Here is a 20,650-nt window from a genome sequence, read left to right as displayed (position 1 = left end):
AAAATATCTAAAGATATTCCTTAAGATCTAAACTAAGGGCCACTAGACAGCTATGAATAAAATGAAGTTATTTAAAATGTCTAGAAAAAAATCTATGGTACAATGGCCATTGATAATGGTCTATTGTTATTGTGTACCTCATATGACAGATCATATTTTACTGAGAAGTGCAGCCATTAGACTAATTATATTTCAAATCTACTTGACTTCTATAATTTTAATCTGATTGTCAACATACCTTGGTTTTCAAATTTTAATCACATTCTGCTTTGGGATCTTTCTCTTTCAGGAGTAGGGAGGTAATGTTGCCACTGTATAAGGTACTGGTGAGACTGCACCTGGAGTACTGTGTCCAGTTCTGGTCTCCATATTTGAGGAAGGATCTACTGGCTTTGGAGACGGTCCAGAGGTGGTTTACTAGGTTGATCCCTGGGTCGAAGGGGTTGACTTATGATGAAAGATTAAATCGTCTAGGATTGTATTCGCTCGAGTTCAGAAGAATGAGAGGAGATCTTATAGAAACATATAGGATTATGAAGGGTATGGATAGGATAGATGTAGGAAGGTTTTCTGAGCTGGCCGGGGTAACTAAAACGAGAGGACACAGTCTCAAGATTTGGGGGTCTAGATTTAGGACAGAGATGAGGAAAAATAGTTTTTCCCAGAGAGTAGTGAATGTTTGGAATTCTCTATGCAGGGAAGTGGTCGAGGCTGGTTCATTAAACTTATTTAAAATTCAGTTAGATACATTTTTACATGATAGAGAAATTAGGGGATATGGGGAGAAGGCAGGTAGGTGGAGTTCGGTCATCAATTAGATCAGCCATGATCGTATTGAATGGTGGAGCAGGCTCGATGGGCCATTTTTGGCCTACTCCTGTGCCGACTTCCTATGTTGTATGTTCCATATGATTGTAAACTTTTAGAATTTTCTTTTCAATTTCCAGCAAGTTGTTCAATAATGGCGATCATACCTAAGCACGCTTTTGATCCATAAAGGGACTAAAATCCTTGGTGAACTAGTTGCAAACTATTCCAGAAATTTCCATCAGTTAGCAGCACTAAAATGTGCAATATGGTATTGGCTTCAGATTTTTTCTGCCAAAATTCAATTTCATTAATGTCGATGGAGTTGAATTTTAACAGCTCAGTGTGCAGCAGCCACTAGATTGCATGTTTAATGCTACCAACCAAGAATGAACTGTTTTCAAATCATCCACCTGAACCATATAACTATCATATAACTGCTTACGGCATGGAAACAGGCCATGTCGGCCCTTCAAGTCCACGCCGGTTCACTTGAACAACTCCACTAGCTTCCCCCTCCTGCTCTCCGCCCATAAAAAGTGTTAACTTTTTCTCTCTCCACAGATCCTTGAGAACCTCCTGAGCCTTTCCAACTTGTTCTGTTTTTAATCTTAGATTTATGACATCTGCAGTTTTATTTAGTTTTTCAAAGGCAAACTTATATTTGGGTGAACATAAATATCATGCTGGAAGAACTCAGTGGACCAAGCAGCATCGGTAAAATATCCATCCAATTCATTTGGCTCCATTGAAAAAGTTGTACTACATTTTCTTGTGATTTAAGTATTTTTATAGCATTTAAGGATTGCAGTTCTCAGGCAACATAATTGTTTATTTTGATTGTGAATAGCTTCAGTTTCTAACTTTTTCTTCAATATACTAAAGAGTGCACATATGGTAATATGGTGTGAATCCCTGAGTTTTCATCTCAGACACTTAATAATGAATGAACAGATCCACATTTGTTTTTTTTTTGGTGTGTATAGGTTGTTGAAGCCATTACACCTAATTTTAATAAGTCATTCAATCTATTCTAGATCAGGAAAAGTGAAGGATAAACTTCCAAATGTAGTTTGTAGCAATACACATTTCACTTTCTCTTTGTGGTAGTTGGCCTTCTGCAATTTTCTGTGAAATGTGTCAAGCTAATAGTTAGTTAAGGCAGATTTATTTACAGAATGGAAGGCGCCATTGAGAAAATATGTGCCTTTAAATAGGGTAGATTGAGTTCACTGCAATCCTTAAGATAACTCTGCAAATTTTAACCCTCTTTTGATTGGGTCATTACATAGTCTTCACCTGCAAATATTAATCTGCACATTAAAATATCTTTTTTACTTAATGAATAAAATAGCTTGCCCATTTGATATTTTTTTAAAGTTAACACATACTGATATCTCTCGATCATTGTTCAAGTAAGTCCATTCAACCATGGTGTCTGTATCTACTTCTTCTCTCTTCACACAGGAAATGCAAGTGAGCTTCATATTGGTTCCATGGAGAGCTTCAGTATCCGAAGGAACTTCGACACAGACTAACTGGCAACACCGTACTATAGGGGAAAGAAGCAGAAATCAATCAATATTTACCTCAATGTAATGGCCGATACTTCTCATCAGTGTGGATAGGCTCCATAAGGGCAATCACGTTCTGCTTGCTTTTGACTGGTGTTCTGTAAAATCAGTCTGAATTCAACCATCCTAATACACCTTGCTATCTCGTATTGTGATGTACATTACAGAAGTGCATTTTTTGGAGAAATGGAGAAGGCTTGCTTTAAATATTTAAATAAGTTAAAATATTTAACTTGTTTTAACATTTTAAACAATAATCGGTTAATTCTATTATTCCTTTCCACCTTCACACTGAAAAAATACATTTAATGACTAATTCAGTATTCTCATCAGTACTTCATTAGTAAAATGTAACAGGTATTAATTTTCCATGGAACAACAGATCTTTCAATGGTTTCAACTCAACCTATTGAATATTATCAGCAATTGAACATTATTTAGAAATGGGCAAATAATTTAATTCATAGAACAAAGGGACAAATTTAATTTAATTCATAGAACAAAGGGACAAATTTAATTTAATTCACAGAAAAAATTTAATGAAATTGATTTATCTGATCACAAAAGCTTATTTCCATTTCTTAATTTAATCACTTAATTTTACCGTTATCCAATTAAATATTGGATAAAAATTTTATCTTTCTGCATCAGTAAATGATCTAAAACCTATAACTATTTAATGCTACCTTTCAATCTTTTTACACTGTTTCAAAACTTTTACTGATCTGTTCAGATTTTCTCATACAATAAACAGTCTCACTAAAATTATAATTTGTTCTTTTGTCATTGATTTCTATGAATATCTGGAGTAATATCTAATCTTTTAATACCAATCTTTTATTTAAGAGGCTGACATTTAAGTGAATTACATTCACAAAAGATTCTTGTCATTTTTTTTATTGAATGAAACCCCAAAACCATTGTGCAAGATACAGGAAGGGTCCTTGTCAGCACATAATGTACTTCAGCAGGTCTATGGATGGAGTTATTTTAACTCAGCCTGGACAATAGTTCTATATTAGATCCAGGTTTCCTGTCTGAATGAAGATGAGTTTGAAAACCTACTCCAGAATTTGTAAATGCAGTAAAAGAGAGGACAAAGGACACTGTTGAGGGCTGTGAACACTCACAGGATGATTATATTCCTTGCTTATGTGAAGAAAATGGCATCAGTCTAAATATTTTGTCTGAATTCTAGCTGCAGAAGGTCAGCATAGTAATGAATTCTAATTTTTTAACTACATTGTGCCAAGATATTAGTCCCATCTTAGCTCTTTGTGGTTGACCCATTAGCCTGGGACTCTGTCCCTTTGTTCTATGAATTAAATTATTTGCCAAGCACACTAATTTGTGTGCTATCCAGGCAGGTCAACTTCCCCATAATAGAGCAGGAATAAAACAAAATTACAATAAAACTAATGTGCAGGGTGTAATGAAGAGAAAAAGTACACTTAATGCAAGCTCCATTGCTAATGAGAGGTCTGTGCAAGAGTGTGATAATTCTGCCTTGCCTGCAGGAAAAAGAATCTCAGGGATACATGTGATGTCATGTATGTACTCTGACAATAAATCTGATAACAGCTGGAGATGAGTGATTTTAAATATGTGCATCTTCTGCATGAAGACAGAAGGGAAGAAGAGTGTGTGATTGAATTGGAATGTGTACTTTAATATGTTAGCGGCATTTCTAAGGCAGCAAGAGTGGAAAATATTCAATGATGGGGATATTGGTTTGAAATGCATTCACAACTCTGCAGTTTTCTGCAATCTTGGACAGAAGAGTTTAAATACCAGGCCGTAATAAATCTAGACAAGACACCTCCATGAGCACATCAATAAAAATTAGCAAAAGACACTGGGGACGTGCTGAATTTCCTCAGGATTCTGAGGAATTCTTGCATTTGGTGCAGTTTCATGGCAATCATGTCAATATGGTTGAACTAGGACAGGTTTGTGGTGATATTTAAAAACATTATTCTAGAATGTTTGTCTCTTTCTATGAAAGGACTAGAAACAGTAAATGAGGCTACATGACAATGACGTATGGTTTTGCGCCTAGAACTTGTGCATTGCCTCATGTTTAATGGATGACAGATGACCTGATTGGCAGAGTCATGCAAGCAGAAGGCCAGGACAGAGACAAAAATCAATGGGGTTCAAAATCCATGGATCCCTGGGTAACTGGAGGGAGAAACGCTGTGAAGGATCCCTCGTTAGCCCCATAATTCACAAGACATCAGCTGAAATCATCCAGAAAAGGGAGCAGCCATTCTTTTGATGAAGCCACAAGGTTGTACTGTATAGAAGGGGAAGGAAAAGTAAAAAGTAAACACATACGGGTTTGTTGATAAACCCATGAACATTTTATGCTGAAGTGCTACATTTATAATATTTGTTCATTCTCAGAGCTTTTTAAGCTGGAATTGGAGAATCGTTGTAGCTATTTGTATAGCTAATAATTCAGGTCTGGGCACTCCTTGCCGTTTGTCACCCTTGTGAACCTGCTCAATTTCACTGGGTCCTGGACCTTGATCTCCTGCAGCTGGATGTTCCTGGGATGACAATCTTGCACAAGGTTGCACCTTTATGCTCCAATCTACTAAGTGAAAGTGAACTGCGACTGTGTGACAATCCCACTCTGTCCATGTGACCAAACTCAAAACTTTCCAACATAAATAGCAAGACTTTTCACCCCTGATCCCTTCATGAACTGCGTGCTCTAAATGTCCACTACCTGCCTTCCCATGTATTAAAATATATCAATAATAGCTGGCAAGTTTCAGCTGCTATTTATTTTCCTACTTAGCATACAAAATATTCTATTTGAAACTCTAAGCCAATAGAAGTAATGTTCAGTAGGTGCCAAGTTAAAGAGCACTGACACCGTGCCTCTTCCACTCTTTCGAAACGCTACTCTTAGCACCAAGAGGAAACTTTCAACCTGTCTTCTGAATTTTTTTTTAAAATGAAGCCTGTGATTTGTATCACAAAATAGGTCAGTTTCTTTCAAGTTGGCTTCCTCATTAGGCTAAATGCAGAGAATCCAAAAGTAAATGCCCCTGAGAAGCATGATTTTTTTAATATATATAATAGAATATATTAAAATTAGCTACTACTTTTGAGAGAGGTCATGAAAGTACTTCAAATGAATATCTAAAAATGTATATTTAAATCAGAAAAGCATTCCAGTTTTCTATAGTCTAGACAAAGGAAAATTCCAAACATGGATTGCAAAAATGAATAGGAATCAAAAATGTTATAGAAGCATGTATACGAAATGTATGTAGTACACCCCATCACTATACTCTGCCTTGAAAACCTGTTTATCTCAGGAACACATGACCTGTAGACTAAAAATACGATGTAAACATAGGTTTGAATCTTTACATCTGGGAAGAAGGATTAACGTGATATCACTGGGCCAGTCGTAAAATTCTAGATCATGAACAATAACATGAAGGCTGTATTTGACTCTTTGAAAGTAAAATTCAACACTTACTGTAAAGAGAGTGTGAAAGGTGACTGAGATGACGGCAGATTTTTCAGCTGATGAATTGAGAAACTGATGACTGAGGAACCCATTCAGGACTGGACATTACCAACACATGGGAACAATTTGAGTCCAAGACTTTTAAGTCCTAAATAGATATTTCAAAAGTTCAGGACTGTCCTCAACCCAAAATTGAATTGCCACATTGCACAAAGAGTTCCACAGTCGGAAACAGAAAGCTAGAGCCATTGATGAAATTAAAACAGGAGATGCTGGAAACAATCAAGCAGGCCAGGCAGCATCTGCTGAAAGGAGAATGTAACCCTTCGGGTTCAGGTTGAAGGTTTATCACCATTGTTCCAAAGATGGGTCTAAATCTGAAATGCTTGATCTGATTTTCTTTCTATGAATGCTATCTGACTTTCTGAACATTTCCTGTTATTTTTAATTTCCGACTTCTACGCCTTTTTACAAGCATCCAGATTATTTCCTCACAAAAGTTACAGATGCAGAAAGTCCGTATTCAAGGTTAGCAGGCCATTTCATCTGAATTTTATTGGGCTTGGGTAACGAGAAAGCTAGGACTGGGAAGCTGGAATTAATTTCACACAAAGTGGATTCAGTGAAACCACACAAACCCTTAGATAAGGTAAATACTCAAACATCCAATCTTCAGGTTGGAAATAGGTCAATGTAATTTGGTAATTGATCCCAAATTTCACCCTCATCTGCCCTGGCCCCCTCTACCCCCAGATGTAACAAACACAGGATTCCCCTTGTCCTTACCTACCATCCCACTAGCCTCCACATCAAACACATTACCCTCTGTAATTTACACAACCTACAACAAGATCCACCACTGGATCTTCCCCTGTCCACCTTCCATAGGGACTGTTCCCTCAATGAGTCCCTTCCCCCCCCCACCAAAACAACCCCAGCACCTTACCCTGTGGCTGCACTTGTGCCACACCTCCTCCCTCACCACCAATTGGGGCCCCAAAAAGGCCTTTCAAGTGAAGTAACACTTGTGTATCTGCTGCAGGAGTCATCTCCTGCAGGTGGTGCTCCCTCTGTGGCCTTCTCTACATCGGAGAGGCTGAGCACAGACTGGGAGATCACTTCGCTGAGCACTTGCACTCTGCCCACATCAGTGATGGGGATCTCTCAGAGGCCGACCACTTCAATTCCACGCCACACTCCCATGCTCACGTGTACTTGTGTACTATCCCACCAAGACAACTCGTAAATTGCAGGAACAACAGTACTTTCTGTCTGGGAACTCTCCAACCACATGGCATTAACATTGACTTCTCTGGTTTCTGCTAGCCTACTCTCCATTCTCCATCCATTCCCTTTCCCTTTGTCTTCTTTCCTCATGCTCTCCAACCCCTTACCTCCATTCACAGAGCCATCCCTCCTCCCCCTGCTTGCTGCTGTGCCCTCCTTCCCTTTTCCACCTATGCCTGCCTGCCTTTGGGACCATGCTCCTCCCTGTCCCCCCACCATCACCATATTGTTCGGACTGCTGACATTTTGCTCATACCTTGATGCAGAGCTCAAGCTTGAACTTTGGCTATGCATCTTTAGATTTGCTATATAAAGTGTGCTTTGACCAGCTGAGTTTCTCCAGCATTGTTTTTTTTAAAACTTCTACCACAATATCACCAGACTTGTGTTTTTAATAGCTCAATGAATTTATTACATGATGATTAATACTTGGGGGCATAAATCTTCATTTCCTTTACTAATCTTTATTATAAATACTGATAATTAACTTAAATATAATTTGCATGTGGGCTGAATTTTACAACATGTATGGTTTTTCAGGACTCAAAAATTATCTAAGATTATTATTGAAAATTTGTATGTTGTATCTGAATGTTGGCAGCTCATTTAATTCTTTTATGTATTTTAATATTGTGATCTTCATGAATTAGACGTTTCAATTTCTTAACTTTTAATAACAAGCTTTTCTGAGAGTTAATTTCTCCATCTGCACATTTTTGCTTTATCCCCTTGCCTTCTGGATTTGGATTTTGACTTCTCAAACTTTCTTTCCTTTCATAACATGACCATTGTGTGCCTGCAATATTTTGAACAGTTTATTTTACTTTTTCTCATACTGGTTCAGGGAACAAATTGGAGGCCTAGGATCATCGATCAAGGCAGTAATATATTGTGACAGAGTATATAGAAATGTTTCTGGGAGATAAATTGAGAAAGGTTTGTTAGAGTAGGTTACATACAAACACTTTAAAACAGATCTTATTTAAAATACTAGAGCTCTGCCCCAATGGTAGACTTATCGGCTCCAGAGCTTTTGCAAGAGGTTTGAAGATTGCTCAAGAGACTTCACTAGTGGATTGTTGTTTACAAAAGGCAACAGATGAAAGAGCATGTCAGAGCCACAGCTGTCTGGAAGCAAACTTGCTGTACTGAGAGTCAAACAGGCTTTCTCTCAGAGAGAGAGACACAGAGATCACTTATACAGACTTATAGCCACCAGAAGAAGCTGGACTGAAACAGGACAAGCTGGCATGTCTAGTTGTAAGATGGCCTGGTCAAAGCTTTTGTGGTTCATGCAAGAGGAGAGGACTTGCTTTCTAATGTTTCACTTGGAATAAGTGAAACAAAAAGGAATTTTGTGGTGACCTGAAAGAAAAAGGTTATCATCTGGAGATTCCTGAAGGGGCAAGATTTGTCAGCAAGACACTGAAGTGGCTGATGGAGGAACATCAGTTGTGAATGTCCTGGAACAATAAATGTCTCTCTGAAAAGAACCTTCCTGAGCGATAACCATTTACCTTTCAAGCACCAAAGCCTGGTGAACTATATAAATGTTAAATTCTGTGCACAGTATAAGAATTGCCTGCAACCAGTGAACTTGGAGGAATGAGAAGTGAGATTGGTCTGTGAACTAAAGAACTTTTCTGAACTTACACACATTACAGACACTTGTGGTTAGAATTAGAAGGGGGGTTAAGTTAAGTAAGTCAATAGTGACAAGTTAAAGTGTGATTCTGTTTTCATGTTTAAAGATAATTAAAAGCAACTTTTGTTTAAGAAACCATTTGTTGTGGTGAATATCTATTGCTGCTGGGTTGTGGGGTCCTCTGGGCTTGTAACAATATTGATCAGAAAATTTGGCCCATAAACTTTGGTTTAATTATTATCCCTTGACATTTCTTTGATCTTTAGCTTTATTTATGATGCCAGAATTTTTTTAGTCTTTGATGTACATTTGTGAGAAAAAACTACTTTGGTTTTATACAATAGTGTCCTATTAAAATTCATACAGTAAGAGTCCTTCAATCCGGACTTCTCGGGGATTAGGTCAGTCTGGATTTTTCTGGATTCTTGGGCGGCACTTTTAAGATTTAAATTTAAGGGGAATAAAGAGATAAACAGGTAAATGTTGATAGTTTATTTACAAACATTTTTCATATAAAATAACAAGTACAAAAAACACCCCAAAATGTTTATTCGTTCATATCCACGTCTTCTGTATACCCATGCAAGAGCCTGCTGAATTTAAAAAGTTGGAGAGCTTGAGAAGTATGGTTTCTCAGGTGGTCTGGATTTTTGGATCTGTGTTTTTGGACTTTTGCTGTACTTCAAAATTAAATTGAAGTATTTAACATGGAAGTAGTTAAACCTGGTGAATTCACATGATATTAATTATGATCGGACAAGAAATTCGATCATCACAACAGAGAAATGACAAAGCTTTTTTTATATTTTAAAAGCATAGTTATTAATATGAGGTGTCCCCCAGTGTTGCATAATGTTTTATAAACTCATGCAGTTACATGAAAAATGTAAAGAAAATCAGCTTTTGAGACTAAAAAAGATTAGGAAGTCCATTTCTTGCTAGAAAATGTTTCTGACTTCCAATGACACTGTCCAAATAATGCTTTGCAAAAACATTAAAACAAACGTGTAGGTTATTCTCTCTTGTGAAGGCCATTGAACAATTCATCAACTGATTATTTTTTTCTTTGTATCAGTCATGAAAGTCAAATTATCCATTTCTGAACAAATAGCAACAGTGAGGAAAACAAAAATGAACTGGTAAACAACACAGTACAGGTAAAGGAGCCCGCCCAATAGTTCAATCTGTTTTGGAAAGTCTTATTTCACTGAATGTTGATTGTAGGTATTTGCTTCTATAAACGATTATAGTTCATTGGCTTTGGATTAGAAAAAAAAATGTTTGATTGTAAACGTTGACCAATTTCTTGGGTTGGCAAAGATGGTCAGTCAACAAGTGGCTGATCGGACAATTATTTTTAATCCTCCTTAACAGTGGTGTTCAAACTTTTTTCTTTCCACTCACATACCACCTTAAGTAATCCCTATGCCATGGGTGCTCTTTGTTTAGTGAGGGATTGCTTAACGTGGTATGTGAGTGGAAAGAAAGTTTGAAAACTACTGTTTTAATTGCACCTCATTGACTCGTTATGTGCACAGTTTCATAACTCCAAAGGAAATGGGCCAATGACAAAATAGCTCAATAACAATTGGGTCTAGTGATTCTCAACCTTCCCTTCCCACTCACATACTCCCTTGAGCAATCCCTTACTAATCGCAGAGCACTTATGGCATAGAAAAAGTTTGAAAACTGCTGAACTAAATTATCTTACAGAAGTATTAAACCCAAGGTGTTTAAAAAAAAATCAAATTAGATGACCCTTTATGGCAAATATGTTATGATCACAGAATATTTATTTGATGCCAAAATAAAAGTTAAATTCATGCATTTATGAACCAGAGAACACCATCTAGTATGTGCCAAACTTCTATTAGACCTAGTCCCAGAGACCTGCACATAGCGCCCATACCACCCCCCAAATATTAATTATAACTGTTATTCTTCAAAAGGCAGTCAGGTTGTTGAACCAATAACTATGAAGTACGCAGGACACTTGATGATATCATTAGTTTAAAAAAAAATTGCCGGGTTTCAACATAATTTTAGCCCTGTACACCCCCCCCCCCCATTCCACACACACATATGTCAAATTGTTGACGCCAATCATTGTGGGCAATGTAGTTTCTTTTGAATGCTTCGGGAGGGCGGGGTTGGGTGGGGGAAGAGAGAGATGCCCAAATCAATAGAATAAACGTGGGTTCATGTTAGTGGGGCTCCACACTACCGTAATGTTAAACGGGCCGTCCTACAATTGGCTAGCTGCTAAAATAAAAGGAGACAGTGTCTCCAACACCAGCTCTGTATTTGGGTATGCACTGGAATTTCCCAATGAACAATTTTAGATTGGCGGGTTAATGACACCTTTCTTATTCATAAAGGCGTACCTCTTGCTGCCTCCCAGGGCAGTGAACATAGGATTTGTTGTCTGTTTACACACTCAACACTTACAAGTGGACACGGGGTTTGTTAATTACTAAAGAAGGATTGGATGTTCCATGTTTCTGGCTGGACCCATCACTGCTGCTTTGTCCCTTTTCTAAATGAGAAAAATTTGGTTTCACCGAAAAAAAAGGATTGGATGTTCCATGTTTCTGGCTGGACCCATCACTGCTGCTTTGTCCCCTTTCTAAATGAGAAAAATTTGGTTTCACCGAAAAAAAGGATTGGATGTTCCATGTTTCTGGCTGGACCCATCGCTGCTGCTTTGTCCCTTTTCTAAATGATAAAAATTTGGTTTCACCGAAAGAAAGAAGGATTGGATGTTCCATGTTTCTGGCTGGACCCATCACTGCTGCTTTGTCCCTTTTCTAAATGAGAAAAATTTGGTTTCACCGAAAAAAAAGGATTGGATGTTCCATGTTTCTGGCTGGACCCATCACTGCTGCTTTGTCCCCTTTCTAAATGAGAAAAATTTGGTTTCACCGAAAGAAAGAAGGATTGGATGTTCCATGTTTCTGGCTGGACCCATCACTGCTGCTTTGTCCCTTTTCTAAATGAGAAAAATTTGGTTTCAGCGAATAATTTGGTTCTGATCTTTTGGAGGAGAGCATTGGGCTGAACTCGACCCCCCGCCCTGGAGATGAAACTTCATTGAACAACTATATTAAAAAAAAGTAAGGCGGAAAACTGAAGACAAAGCAGAAAGCAAGGCCATAGGAGCTCGGAGCTGGTTCTTTCCAAACACACCCAGTCCATGTACATGGGGGAAACGCGTCTGGGTTGGCGGCGCCTCCTGTTTTTGATCAAGTCAACCGGTTCACTCATCAAACAATGGCGATACTACTATAAAGCCGATGCTGAAGTCACCATGATCAATTCTGGAACTTGTTGAAGACAGGACAAAAATAAGACGTTCTCTTTCTAACAAATGATCTTTTACTCTAATATAATAAACCATTGATGTTGGTGGCTCAGACATTCAGCTTATTGACCCAGTAAGTTGAAATATCTCTCAGCTTACCTAACAGAATCAATAGCAACGGGACCGAATAAAGAAACGTGTTCCACGCACTCATAGTAGTGGAAAGCGGGAACAACCGGCTTGAGAGCTGTTGCACGGATCCACTCGCAGCTGTTTCGTGGGAACCCACCCTGTCTGTCGCTGCACAGATTGACCAGTGCTGTTTCAACGAAGCGGCGGGGTCGAATACATCTTCGGCGTGATCCTTGAACCAACAGGTTCCCCTCCGCCGAGGGTTGATTCCTTTGTGTGGCTCGTTCTGCCTTTTGCGAATTTCAGCACGACGGACAGCGCCTGATAGAGCGCATTCTTTGAAACGAATGATGCTTTCAGTTCGCTTATTTGTAAATGCTGCCACAACCTGGAAATAGAGCCGGTGTTGACCTCCAAACCCAGGGCGAATAACATGAGATGTTCAGTCTTTGTTGGGTCCTGAGGTTGGGGTCAGGTGCAAACAAAATAAACGTCAAATGACTGAAGAATCTCCTATTAATATCCACTTTAAAACCAATTCACGATATTGTTCGTTTGGGCTCCTGGTGGAGATCCATTTGGGTTTGAGCTTCTCTTGTCTGTCTCGGTTCCTCTATTAATATTCCCACCCTTACTCCACCCTCTTTCCAGAAAGAGTAACCGCACACACACGCATGCGTTGGCAGCTTGCGTTGTAACCTGTTATCCTCGTTGTTCCTGCCATCTGTGCTGCTTCTGTCAGCCACGTTTGTCTCGCCGGGTTTTACCTGCGAAAGGCCAAGAGGACAGGGGGGGGGGGGGGGGGGGGTAGTTTCACCATGAACTGAAATGTCTAAATCTGAACTTGATCCTCTCTTCCCCTCTCCCCCACCCCCCAATCTTGTGAAGACATAGGAATCAGCCTGTTTGAATACGCCCTTCTCGTTCGCCCTGATGTATTTATCAACGCTCTGATAATGCTTCACCCTACTTTACTATCCGAGATAGTTAAGACCAACAAAGCTAAATATGGTGTCCAATCTTTGTTCGGGGAAACCTCTGCCCTTGGGAAAGATGCCAACTTGCATGTAAAATGGGAATGGCTTTACCCTGAGCCCAGTAAAACAAGTGAGGAGCGAGCGCACGATTGTTATTGTTCGCTGACAATCATTCTTTTATAAGATTCACTAAGTGCAGATACTTGTAACCATTTTGGTTGAAACTTTAGACACCTGCTTTCTTAAAAGATTGAGAATGGGTTATCAAAGTATTGTGACACAGTCTACTTGCGACCCTATCAATCAAATGTCTGTCAAATAGACTTAATTGAATTTAAAAAAAGTTACCGTAGTGACATCAGCCACTAACTTTACTTTCACTTCTTGCCTGAATGCAACATTGAGTATGCTGTTGACGTTATGTGGACTCCATTCTGTCTCCGGGTATTTAAAGCATTGATCCCAGGAACTCCTTATGCAAAGTTTTCTAAAATCCGGTGTATCATGTCGATTGACGCTGATGGTTTTACATGCTGCAATTGTGGCAGGGTAATCTCGTTGACAAAACAGGACTCAGAAAGAGGAAATGCCATTGAATGTTTAACAGAAAATACCTCCGTATTCAAATGGGATGCACCCTTGGGAGATGGACTATAGACATTGGTTTTACTGTAGTGAAATTTGTTTAAATTATATTTGTACTTAATATTATAGTAATTTTATTTTTTTAATCTACTACTAGATTAAGTATAAGGCCACACTTAACAGCTATCCTCAAAAATCTTGTAGGAGTGAGGAACAGAACTAACTTGACCATGTGATACCTCAAGCCCTTTTGTCATTCTACTAAATCAGAGCTGTGACCCAAGTCCATTTGCTTGCCACAATCAGAATTTGTTGTCATGAACAAGTCATGAAATTCAGTGTTTTGTGGCAGCGTCATAGAGCAAACATTCATGTACACCACCTTACAACAATAACATTTTAAAAATAGTGCATGAAAATAGCGTATGTCTTTGGTTCATTGATTATTCAGGATGGCAGCAAGAAGAAGCTGTCCTTGTGCTGCTGAGTGCTTGTCTTTCGGCTCCTGTACCTTTTTCCCGATGGTAGAGTGAAGAGGGCATGACCTGGGTGGTGGGGGTCTTTTGAGGATAGAGGCTTTTTTTTAAAGACACTGCCTCTTGTGGATATCATTGATGGAGTGAAGTCTGGTGCCTGTAATGTTGCAGGCTGAGTTAACAACCCTCTGGAGTTTTGTCTTGTGACATTTATGCAACTGACCGGAATGCTCTTTACAGTGCACTTGTATTTTTAATTCAAAAATCAGCTTTGAGAATCCACAGTTGTAGGCATGAGAATTCCAAAGATTTGCCATCCACTAAGAAATCTATCCTCTTCTTGATTCTAAATGGCTGGCCCTGTAGTCCTTTAGAATAAACTTGTTGTCCACTTGTGAAGAAAGACACTTACTCACTTGAGTCATGATGCAGAGAGTTGACTGTCCTTCTGTGCTTTATTCCAGAAGCTATTCTGTCAGGGAATTGTTTGGAAGGGCCAGTTTCAGGCAGATAAGAAGTCACAACAGCTGTTAAGCAATGGGATATTCTGGGTTTCTAAAGTTCAAATCCAAATTGACTGGACAGTCGGAGAACAAAAAGGTTTCATTGAGCAAGTTGGAAATGATCCTGATAGCAAATTAAACAAAAGCCATTTGGAATTTTGCTGTTGAAATACACAGTGTACCTCTGTCCACTGAAAGTACAGAACAATCTTGGACTGCTCACTAAGAGGACACAAAGAATGATTTATTAATAAAAGAAAAGATACCTTTTGTGATTTCCCGTACAACTCAATGAGTCCAGCTGTGATGATCCACTAAACTTGAACTAAATAGTTTCTCGATCTATATTAACCAGTTAATGTATTTTGCCTTTAATATCACTTACCAGAAGTTAGATCACAATTTATTCTATCAGGATGGTTTGGAATCTGCAGTTTTCCTGTAAAATGCTATTTCAAGAGTTCAATGAAATAAATAAACAAGATCTAACTTTCTTGTGTACCTAAACAGTTTGGGAAGAATGTCCAGAATCAGTAAAACCTTGACTGGATTGGCCCCATCGATTCAATGAAAACAAGGGGATTTCAATTGGTGTAAGCAAATGACTCGACATCTGTTTTCGGCAAATCCTTCCTCGATGCAAGTCTATAGTGTGATGGAACACTGCTACCTAGATGAATGTACCTCCATCAATATACAAGGATTTCACTCTTTAGAATTACAGAACCCACTTGATGGTATGCCATTCATCAGTCGAAACCTTCACTCCTTCCACCAATGGTACATTATGGATGCATGTATATCATCTACAATATCACCTGCTAGACGTTCCCCTCCAAATCTCATTTCAGTTAGATAAAAATATATCACTGTTCCTTCATGAGCATGGGGGATAAATCCTGCGATGGAAGCTAACAGCACCATGTAATTTCACCACAAGCATTACAACATTTGCAGATGAGTTAACTACTACCATCTGAACAGAATAGAATGCACATTAAACGCTGACCTCACCAGTGATGTTCACATCCCACAAGAGAACAAAAATCAGTCAAATAGCTGATGGTTGTTTTTTAATTTCATAAAATTAATGCTTCCTGATAACACCATTAGTGGGTTTTATGTAGGCTCTATTAATTTAATTGCATGCTTGACAATAGACATATTTGTAGATTTGAACAAAATATACAGTATAATAAAGGAGGTAGTACACTCCAAGTAAATGGTATATTATTCTCAGTATAAAACTAAGATATTTTTTGTGATTTTTATTATATACAATAAACAAAATGTCTACATATCTGGCATATTTCCATGTGGCACATTTTATTTTTATATATTTAAAAAAAAGTCCAAGATTGTACTTTCAGAACGGCAGTTTTTTTGTTATGTCACATAATGACTCCACAGCCTTCCAGGGTAGAGAGATTTAAAAAAAAAATCAACCATTGTCTGAATGAAGATGTTTCTCTTTATTTTAGTCCTAAATAGCTTAAGTGTTGAGACTAATTGTTCATTCTAGAATCCTCATCTTGGGGCACTATTCCTGCCAACTCTCTAAGAATTGAATTATGTTTCATGGAGGTCAACTTTCATTTTCCCAAACTCAAATGAAGAGAGACCTAGCCTACCTAATCTGTTTTCATGTGACAAACCTTCCACCCCAGTTTGGTCAATGTCTGTGGCACTCCCTCTATAATAGTAGATAAACCAAAGCAGTGTACATTACTCCAGGAATTATCTTTCTAATGTCCTATCTTTTTGTGTGAAACATGAAAGTCTTCAGATACTGTGATTGTAGTGTTGACCTTGAACAAGAGCTTAAGCCTGAAACATTGGTTATATATCTTTACCTCTTATGGATGCTGCAAGACCAGCTGAGTTCCTCCAGAAATTTATATTTTTCCTATATAACTGTGGTAAGATATCCTTACCCTGGTACTCTGTTCCCTTAATAATACTAACATATACCAGCATACTATTTGCTTTCCCAACTGCTGCTTCATTGAATGTTAGTTTTCAGTGACTTCTCTGTGGTTGATGAGGTCTCTTTTGAATATTTTTAAAATTACATAATGCTTTTATTTAGCCCCACCCCTCTTTTTGAATATTAACATTCCAATTCATCAATATTTGAAAACAATCCACCATTTGCTTTTTTTTCTTTTTGTGAATATCTTCATATTTTTGCACATTGTACCCCAACTGCCATGTCATTCCCATTCATTCATAACAAATGCTTTGGGAAGTACTTTTCAAAACAGCTACCGGGTATATTCAATTTTTTAATGTTGGCTCCCATCACTTCAATAACCTAGAGCAAACAGATGGTGTAAACAATCATTATGTGATCCTCCGTCATCTCACAGTGGTTTGTTTATCTGGAGCTATTTCATGATTTTGGGTTTTTTTGCCATTCTCATTACTTCTCATACTCCCACCTATTATCAGAAAACTCAGGAACATTCCATCGTGCCCCCTCATCTAAATTGTTAATATGGATTTTGAATAGTAGGGGGCCAACCATGGATCACTTGATTTCCACAAGTCCATTGCCAGCAAACCTGAGGAAGATGAATTTATTTCTACTCTGCTTTATTAATCAAAATTCATAGATATTCTAATATATTCTCTAATCTTGTTCAGCAATCTCTCGTGTTGGACTTTATCAAAAGCCTTCTGAAAATCCAATCACTCCATATTATAAGATTTAGTAATCCAGAGGCCTGCGTTGGTTTAGAGATTGATTTAGAGACCCAAGTTCAAATCTTATTATGGCAGCTGCTAATAACCTGGATGTTTAAAAACTGGGGTCATCAGTTAAAATTATGAGCCCTGCTGCACAGAGACTTAGCTGTGAGAACATTTGGTCCTTACTGATCAAGTTCTAAATTGTCCACCTAAGCTAGTCCTAGTTGCTTGCATTTGGCCCATGTCCTTCAAAAACTCCTATCCATGTATCTAAAAGATTTTTAAACATTGAAATTGCCCCCGACCCTGCCACAACCTCTGGCAGCTCGTTCCATATGCCTATTTTATGGGGGAAAAGGTGGACTTTGGTGGGGAATTGTTTCAAAATAGCATTTTATTGACGTTTCAAAGGAGAAAATCTGCCATCCTTAGTCCTGGCTGGCTGCATCACAGTGTGGTATGGTTGCTGCAGAGAAATGGATTGGAGATCATTCCACATGATCATAAGCCCCCCCCCCCCCCACCCTATTCGATGTGATCTACTCGAATGTTAACTGAAGAGGGCGTGCAAAATCATTGAGGACATCTTCCATCCTGCATTCAGCATCTTTCAGTGGCTCCCATTGGGGAAGAGGTGCAGGAGGATCAGAGCCAGCACCACCAGGCTGAGGAACAGCTTCTTCCCATGGGCATTGAGAAATGCTGAACGACCAAAGGAACTGCTCACACGAACCACCCGAGACTCTCATTTGTACAAAACAATTTTTATATATAGATAAAATACTTGTTCTGCATATGTATTATTTTTCTGTATGTGTATTATGTCTGGATGTTTTACATCAAGGACCGGAGAACACTTGTACAATCAGATGACAATAAACTTGACTTGATTTACATGTGAGTGACTCCATCCTTTAATGGCAGCAATGCCCATGTCCTTTAGAAAATAATACTTCAAAAAAAAAGTGAGAAGTTTAAATCTTGTTTATAACACTTGGTAAAAATATATTTGAAATGAAAATATTTCTGAAATTAGGACACCAACTGTGAAAAGATCACATGTAACGAAAATGCCAGCACTGGGAAGTGGTCCATACATCATGGAAAAGCCCCAGATAAACAAACCACTGCCTGCCGAAGTGACGGAAGCTGACATTTAAAAAAACAAATGAACATAGCTATTTTGAGCCCCTTTGTTATTGATAAAGCCATGATAAATCTACATGAAGCTTAAACAAAATTAAAAGATGTACAACCATTATTAAACTGTAACTTTGCTGGTAATAATAGATTATGCTTAGAAATCTATTTTACAAATGAAATGTATTTTGCATAGGGTATAGTTGATGACCTTTTATTATGTTACAGGGGGCACTAATTGGAGCTGGGATTCAAAACAGTCATGAGATTCAATTCAGACTTGGGTGACCTTATTAAACAATGTATTTTTCTCCAATTTATAATGTGAATGCTCTGACTGTACTGTATGAGGTACCATGTTTGACCGCATTAACAATGCAAAGGTTTGATAATATTGGATTGGATATCAATGTGGAGATTTGTCATAACCTTTTCTGAAAAGTGACCAAGCAAATTGAACAAATGCTATGATCAGTTTGCCTAGTGTTTCCTGATACAGATCCAAATTCTCAACAACAAATCAATATGTCTGAGGACATTCCAAAAGTTGCTAATTTCAGCAGCTCTTTAAAAATAATGATTTCTGTTTTATGAGAATCTGTCTGTAAAACCGAATACTTTTCCCATCGTTCCTCAAAACTTCTGTTCTTTCCATCGAATCTTGCAGTTAACTCCTTTAACTTGCAATTTTATTATTTACACATAATCATGTATCATTACGTTATTTGTGTTTAAAAAAATACATGGCTGAAGATGTTCATTTTTTTTCATGTTATGTGAAAATATCAAGATTCACATGTTTGAAGATGGGCGAACATTTTCATTTATAATGAATTTGGGTACTTATTAATTTTGTACCTCAAAATGAATTAAAGGGACAGAAATGCTGGAAGAACTCAGCAGGTCTCACAGCATCCAGAGGAGGGAAAGATATGCTGACATCTTGGGCCTGAAATGTGAGACCGCTGAGTTCCTCCAGCATTTCTGTGCTTTTACTACTTATCACAGCGTCTGTAGACTTTTGTGTTACACACTGCACCTCAAAATAAATTACTGAATCCATCTAATGATTGAATTGTTATAATCGGAGGATCTGAAAAACATTGTGCAGTACACAGATATTCAGCCTGAACATCATTTATATTATAGATCTTGATAGAACTGGAACTGAATTATTTCTTCCTGACACTAACTTATTGTTTAGACTCAATGCAACTGAAGTGCAAGATATCCAATCTCCATACTTAAAAAAACCCCAGTTCTTTACAGTTGTCACTTTCGTTTCTAATGTTGACATCAACTTAACCTAGGTTAGAAAGCATAGATGATAGATGTAAATGACACTAATTTACATGTGAGCAATAAAATCTAATCTAGGACACACCCATTTTAATGAAATTTCTCATATGCCCATTTAATGGAGTCTCTGGCCTATATAATTACATGTCAATGCTAAGCCATTGTAAGACAAAGACATTTTAAAATATGTGAATTGCACAGAGCTGTTAGCATGAGAGATTTATGTTTTATAATCTTTTTCAAGTTCCTTCTTTTGTAATTCTTTTACCTGATTTTATGATCTGGGTTTAGAGATATATGTCTGAACTAGCAAGGGGATTGTAGGAATAAAAGTACTGAAAAAAATGAGACTGATTCCAAATGATCCTGAAGTCTGTAGATGTCCTCTTTAATAAGTGCATTTACTATTGTATGTGACTGCTGTACCGTGAAAGGCAAATTGCATCGAGACACTAGTCGCACATGATAGTCACGAGGGGAAGAGGCATGGCTGTAGCTTACAGTTCACCGCAAGTGCAGTCAGTGGTGCTGCCAATATATTGTTAGGCTACACCCAGATAGGACATTTTGGAACCATGGTCAACCAGAAGGTTTATTTTAATTTAGAATTCTGCCGATTAATAAGCTGTCATCAAAATTTATCACACTTACATTTTATATCATGCAAATTTCTTGAGACAGCCTGCATTTGTCAAATAAAATGAAGTATTGTCCAGGTATAACTGAACCAGGAAAACTCCCCA

General features: G+C 38.0%; 1 protein-coding gene across 1 annotated transcript in view; it reads right to left on the bottom strand.

The window, feature by feature from the left end:
• Positions 1–12,945, bottom strand: part of scn3b (sodium channel, voltage-gated, type III, beta) — a 30,826-nt gene extending 17,881 nt beyond the window's left edge. The window contains exons 1-2 of the mRNA XM_069894561.1: positions 12,264–12,945; positions 2,199–2,359 (exon numbers count right to left, since the gene is read on the bottom strand). Of these exons, the coding sequence (XP_069750662.1) occupies positions 2,199–2,359; positions 12,264–12,318 (216 nt within the window). The 5' untranslated portion in view covers positions 12,319–12,945. The remainder of the gene's footprint in view (positions 1–2,198; positions 2,360–12,263) is intronic.
• Positions 12,946–20,650: the final 7,705 nt, after the last annotated feature.

Source organism: Narcine bancroftii, chromosome 8 (assembly GCF_036971445.1).
Source record: "Narcine bancroftii isolate sNarBan1 chromosome 8, sNarBan1.hap1, whole genome shotgun sequence".
In the NCBI taxonomy this organism is placed as follows: Eukaryota; Metazoa; Chordata; class Chondrichthyes; order Torpediniformes; family Narcinidae; genus Narcine; species Narcine bancroftii.
The sequence above is the reverse complement of the archived record's forward strand: the minus strand, read 5'-3'. Positions and strand labels throughout refer to the sequence as shown.